Source organism: Sinocyclocheilus rhinocerous, unplaced genomic scaffold (genome assembly GCF_001515625.1).
Source record: "Sinocyclocheilus rhinocerous isolate Xijiao unplaced genomic scaffold, SAMN03320098_v1.1 scaffold946, whole genome shotgun sequence".
Lineage (NCBI taxonomy): Eukaryota > Metazoa > Chordata > Actinopteri > Cypriniformes > Cyprinidae > Sinocyclocheilus > Sinocyclocheilus rhinocerous.
The window spans coordinates 935,746-941,745 of record NW_015633151.1 but is presented as its reverse complement, the minus strand read 5'-3'; the positions used below and the strand labels follow the sequence as shown (position 1 = coordinate 941,745).

Genomic DNA, 6,000 nt, shown 5'->3' with positions numbered 1-6,000 from the left:
GGGGGAGGGGGAAGAGTTAGGGGGTGTGCCCGAAGAGTGAATCCTTATAAGGGAAAACACAATTCCTAACACCGTGTCTACGCCGGACACGAGCGGCACACTTACCACATAAACAGAGTAATGAGAGATGACTGAGGACGATGGTGAATGATTTGCAGAATCTTGTAAATCTCTGTCAAATGTGTGGCAAGTACTGCCGCTCCATAGTATAAACAGAGTACGTGCGATCGAGAATCTCGAAAGTGAAACTAAAAGCGATCGTGCATTCAAAAGCACGATGCCAGTTTCAATGCCAGGTATAATAGCGGCTCCCTAATGCCGAAATATACATGTAGTATAATTACCCAATTATACAACTGCGAGGAAAAATATTGAAATATATATTTTCCTCCCATCTCATATTTATTCCCTTTAGGGGTTCCGCCTACACGTCATTTTCTTTCCGAACACGGTATTGGGATGCGGGGGGAATGGGGGTTGGGGATCACGATGCCGGCTCAACATCGTGATGTCTATCAGCCATCGGCGATGGACGATGTCATCGTCTATCGGCCCAACCCTACTATGCATCAAGCACATAAACAAATTTCCATTACTTGATCTTCTGGCCTTGTTCGATCTGCTCTTTTGAGAGCTCCAGCAACCACCAGGACAGGTTTGACAGCACGCAGTCCCCAGTCATAGTGATCCTACAGCAGAGAATATACATGTAGTTCAAAAGCAGGCACAAACAGGACAAGTGGCACCTTAACTCTTAGCTCAGCGTACCTGTTTAGAGAGCAGCTCCTTACAGAGCCTGTAGAGGGTGATGAACTTGTTGCCCAGAACCCGAGCGCTCTGAAATCCCTCAGACATCAACATGATCTCACAGATCAGCTCCACGTCAGGAACCACCATTGCACACGGCCTGCCAAACACATTCATGAACTCCTCTATACAATGCTGATACAGCGTTTAAAGAAATGACATCATCTGTTTTACATGTGACATTAAATACAATCTGATACAATGTGTTAGGTCAGCTGGTGCAAACAGCTTAAATCTAGGCTTTTACTTTGTTTGTCATGTTATATTAATTAAAGTTCATTTTACTAAATTCTTTTGTTGGTCAAACTAACATTTCAGTTGTCCATAATTATAATATCAACTGATAATTATAATATTAACAACATTCCAAAAAATAAAAAAGTAAAACGTATTAAATATGTAGTTAATAATTAGAGATTGTTTAAAGGGGTCATATGATGCGATTTCAAGTTTTCCTTTCTCTTTGGAGTGTTACAAGCTGTTCGTGAATAGATAAGATCCCTAAAGTTGCAAAGACTAAAGTCTCAAACCCAAAGATATATTCTTTATAAAAGTTAAGACTCATCCACACCCTCCTAAAATGCCTCGTTTAAACACGCCCCCACATCTACATCACTGTGTGGGAAGATTTGCATAACACCGTCCAAATGTTCTTCCGTCACACGCTTGAGGTATTCGGCCAATCACAACATACTAGATAGCTGGCCAATCAGAGCACACCTCGCTTTTCCGAACGATGAGCTTTGTAAAAATTGTCGCGTTTCAGAAAGGCGGGGCATAGAGGAGCAACAATAATGTACAGTATATGGAAAATAATGTGTTTTTTGAACCTTAAACCACATAAACGCATCTCATTTCACCAAATACACAAAATAATGTTATTTTTTAGCAACGTCATATGACCCCTTTAATATGTATACTTTATATATGGGTATGTAGGATTTTTTTAAAGAAATTAATACTTTTATTCAGCAAGGATGCATGCAATAAAGTGATTAAAAGTGACAGTAAATACTTTAATATTGTCATAAAAATCATTGCTTGGTAACTTTCTATTTATCATAAATATTGAAAAAGTGTATCAAGGTTTTCACAAAAATAGCAGCACAATATAACTATTTCTACTATATTTTTCAATATTACTGTTCCCACTATACTTTTGATCAAATCAAATAAATGCGCCTTGGTGGGCATGAGAGACTTTTTCAAAAAAATTAAAATAAAAAATCTCCCAAACTTGAGCACACATTTATTATATATACATTAAAAAATAACGTAAATGCAATATCTGTTTATTCACTTACATGTATGTATTTTGTATTTTTTCTGTATATACATGATGTGTGTATATATCTTTATTAAATCTGTATTTATCTTTATCGATGACTAAAAAAAAATATTGTCAAACATTTTTTCACTACATAAACACATTTTAGCTAATGCCTTTGCTGGTTAAAAAAATATAAATAAAATGATTAACAAAAAACATCTTTATTTGAATCAAGCTGCACCTGAAAAGTGCTTTGAGGTTCTCCGGCAGCTCAGTTTGTCCAGCATATACAGGGTTCATTGTGATGAAGATCCCAACAGAGGGTTTCAAGCTAATCTCTTCCTCTAGGAACAGAAACCTGCAGGGGACAATAGTTAAAACATGCCTATATAATTCATATGAACCATTCAGATTATCTAAAAATGAAAGAAACCTTACCTCTTCCTCTTGTTGCGAATGGCATCCTGTATGGTCTTCACCTGTACTGCCAGCACTGACAGCACTTCCACAGTGATTCGGTTAAACTCATCAAAGCAGCCCCAAGCTCCAGTTTGTGCCAGACCTTTAAAGATGTTCCCTATGGACTGAACGATGACACAAGTGAAGGAAACACTTCACTGCGTCCTCCGTTAAAAACTTAAAAGAACTAAACCAACAGTATTTAAGGACAAAACTCACAAAACAAAACATCAGCCAACTGTGATAAAGTTTCAAACAATCACTCATCGATTTCTTTCAATTAAGAAGCAGAATCCTATTCGGCAAAGTAATTATATGCATTAGGAGCTCATCTGAAGCGAGAATACACTCATAATTGTCCTGAGGTTGCTGAGTCCCATTTCTGCTGGTATGTTTACCTTATAGTCCATCTGCTCAGAGCAGTTGAAGACGTACACCATGACCCCCAGAGCTCTGCCCAGGTCTTTAGTGGTTTCAGTCTTTCCTGTGCCAGCCGGTCCCGCTGGAGCACCGCTCATCGTCAAGTGCAGTGACTGAGTCAGTGTTATATAGCATCTGCAATTACAAAAATGCAACCTCAAACAATATATAGATACAGTTATGGTGAGGCTTGTTTATAACATTAACAAACATACTTTTTACTTTTTTTTCAAAAGTCATAAACATATCACTTCCATTTCAAATTACTGTACGTTTTTGTGATTAACTGCATTATGTGGTGGAAATGATGTGGGTGGGAATGACTTTTCAAACATGTTTGTTATATAATGGCTCTTCTGATGTGTTACAGCTAATTTCATTATGAAATTTTCATGGCTAGCATGGTATGTATGTGCACTTAGCAATAGTTTAAAAAAAATTACTTTTTTTTGCATAATTTTACAAAATTACAGCTAAAATGTACAATAAAAATATACTATTTACCTTGATTTTTCTTTGTTTCCATTACATTTCTTGCCTAAAATTAAATCCAAATATCTTTACCAATACTCTTTCTCCCTAACCAAGTACAATGTGTTATTTTTTCTTTTTCTTTTTTTTAAGAAAATTTTTCTTCAAGGGTTTAATTGTTAGTCACTGTGGAAATTACGGTCTTGGGAATCTTATATAAAATATTTTAAACTTATATAAAAAAAAATAATTTAAAAAATGATAATTTCAACATTTTTAAGTGTAATAATAATTATATAATGACTTTTAATTTATCTGTGACAAGGGTAAAACAATAAAATCTAAAGAAAGGTAATTTTAAAAAAGACCAAAACAACAGTTGAAGGTATGGTAAAAAGTTTCAAATAAGAAAAAAAGAATGCTCTTCTTCAAAAAATAAAAGAAATTTATTTTAAAGAAATCAATTTATTTATAAATTTAAATAAATGCATATTTAATAAATGCAAATTGGAATTTACATGAACTACTGATCTGTTATAATATTAATATTATAAAGTGTTACTACAAAAATATAGTGGATACCTCTTGTTCTATTGTTTTATTTGTTTGATTGTTTTTTTTCCCCTGTATTTCCTTAATACTACATAATACATTTTCTTGTAAAATCTAAAATAAAAATAAAGTAAAAAAAAAAAAAACATTTATGTCAAATTAGTTTAGCTTAGTTAGTCCAAACCATTAGCTGTTAAGTTACCTGTCTGTAAGAGGTGTAATGACCAGACGAGGCGTGTTGCCCAGATATTCATAGGAATATCGAAATTGAGCATCACATATGTTGATGAAGCAGTGGTTTTGCTCCTCATCCCAGCTGTGGCGGAGCTGAGAAACCCAGGCAAACGCCTGAGCACTGCTCACCTGGATAAAAACGGTCTCAAACACTTAATAAAACAACTCTAGTACTTCAAGAGAGATAAAAAGTCTAAATGCTCCCAACTCAATTAATTAATCAATTACTGCTTGTCAATTTAAAGCCCATTAAAATAATGACTGAGTGCCAAACACCACTAAATGATTTAAAACAAGGAAACAGAGCATCCTTTAGTCGACATGATCATTATTTACGAAGCGCAGTAAACATGACCCAACCTTCTGAGCGATGAGTTTGGAGACCACATCTCTGGCGTGAACATCTATGGTGCACAGGGTCATGATAAAAACGGTCTCAAACACTTAATAAAACAACTCTAGTACTTCAAGAGAGATAAAAAGTCTAAATGCTCCCAACTCAATTAATTAATCAATTACTGCTTGTCAATTTAAAGCCCATTAAAATAATGACTGAGTGCCAAACACCACTAAATGATTTAAAACAAGGAAACAGAGCATCCTTTAGTCGACATGATCATTATTTACGAAGCGCAGTAAACATGACCCAACCTTCTGAGCGATGAGTTTGGAGACCACATCTCTGGCGTGAACATCTATGGTGCACAGGGTCATGATCTTCTGCCTGTCACCCGGGTTCAGTTCCCCCAATAACATGTTTATCAAGGAGTTTAGCTGGGCAATCTGGAGAAGCAAGGCAGATATTTTAGAGTTTCAGAGGGCACAATGATGGCTTGTGAGAGCATACAGTGAGCTTTGTGGCCCCTGCTTACAGTAATTATATCAATTTACATGCCAGAGAGAAGTGGATGGTAATAACTGCGCTGAGAGGGGCTCAGGGTCATGTGTTCATCAGAGAAATCCCCCCACGATATGAATGAGAGCGCTGGGCCAATATATGTGTGTGTGTGTGTGTGTGTGTGTGTGTGTGTGAGTTGGGGGGAGGCGGTTAAGAGGCGATACCGTGGATCCCTGTCACAGACAGGCAAATGAGATGTAATTTTCCTGCCTGTATTTGGTGTAAAAGCAGCTTAGGTTGTACTGCATTTATCACCCCATGCTGTCTGACAGCGACTCCAATCAGGGGCTTGAAGGGAAAGAGGCAGATTATTCAAACGCCGGCCAAGGACATGCTAACCTTCCCTGCGCTTGATGACAGATCCTGACGCTGCAGGGACGATATGTGGACATGCTTGTGGCAGTCTACACGGATCAGCACTATTCACTTCATCATACTTACAACGAAGAAGCAGGAGTGTTTTTTCGACGGCTTCATCATTGCCTCGTTCATACTTTAGATGTGCTCTATCTGTGCCTGAAAAAAACGTCTAGCGCTACCTAGAAAAGTAAAGGGTCTACATACAGGAGCAGAAAGGACTGGAGACTTTTAGTATCTGCAATAATGTAAATCTCCTGTTCAAAATGAAAGGGTCTTAAGAGTTATTTGTTCCTGAAATGGACAACACATGGCATGTTTTTGATTCACTAAAAATAGGGGCTCATAAAAAATCATTTGTTTGTAAATCGTACTACAATGGTTCTTTGATATGTTTCTGATTCACTAAAAACAGCTCATAAGAGTCATTTATTTGTGAACAAGTTACACTATGTTTTTCATTCACTAAAAGGAACTGGCTCATAAGAGTCAATTTTTTGCAAACCGGACTACAATTGTTGCCCTGTACATT

The 6,000-nt window shown here is 36.7% G+C and overlaps 1 protein-coding gene across 1 annotated transcript in view; it reads right to left on the bottom strand.

The window, feature by feature from the left end:
• The window catches only part of LOC107743202 (dynein heavy chain 11, axonemal), an 85,670-nt gene that overhangs the window by 57,561 nt on the left and 22,109 nt on the right, over positions 1-6,000 (bottom strand). Inside the window, exons 31-37 of the mRNA XM_016556346.1 lie at positions 4,865-4,996; positions 4,182-4,342; positions 2,935-3,091; positions 2,516-2,661; positions 2,319-2,435; positions 769-907; positions 597-689 (exon numbers count right to left, since the gene is read on the bottom strand). Coding sequence (XP_016411832.1) covers positions 597-689; positions 769-907; positions 2,319-2,435; positions 2,516-2,661; positions 2,935-3,091; positions 4,182-4,342; positions 4,865-4,996 — 945 coding nt within the window. The remainder of the gene's footprint in view (positions 1-596; positions 690-768; positions 908-2,318; positions 2,436-2,515; positions 2,662-2,934; positions 3,092-4,181; positions 4,343-4,864; positions 4,997-6,000) is intronic.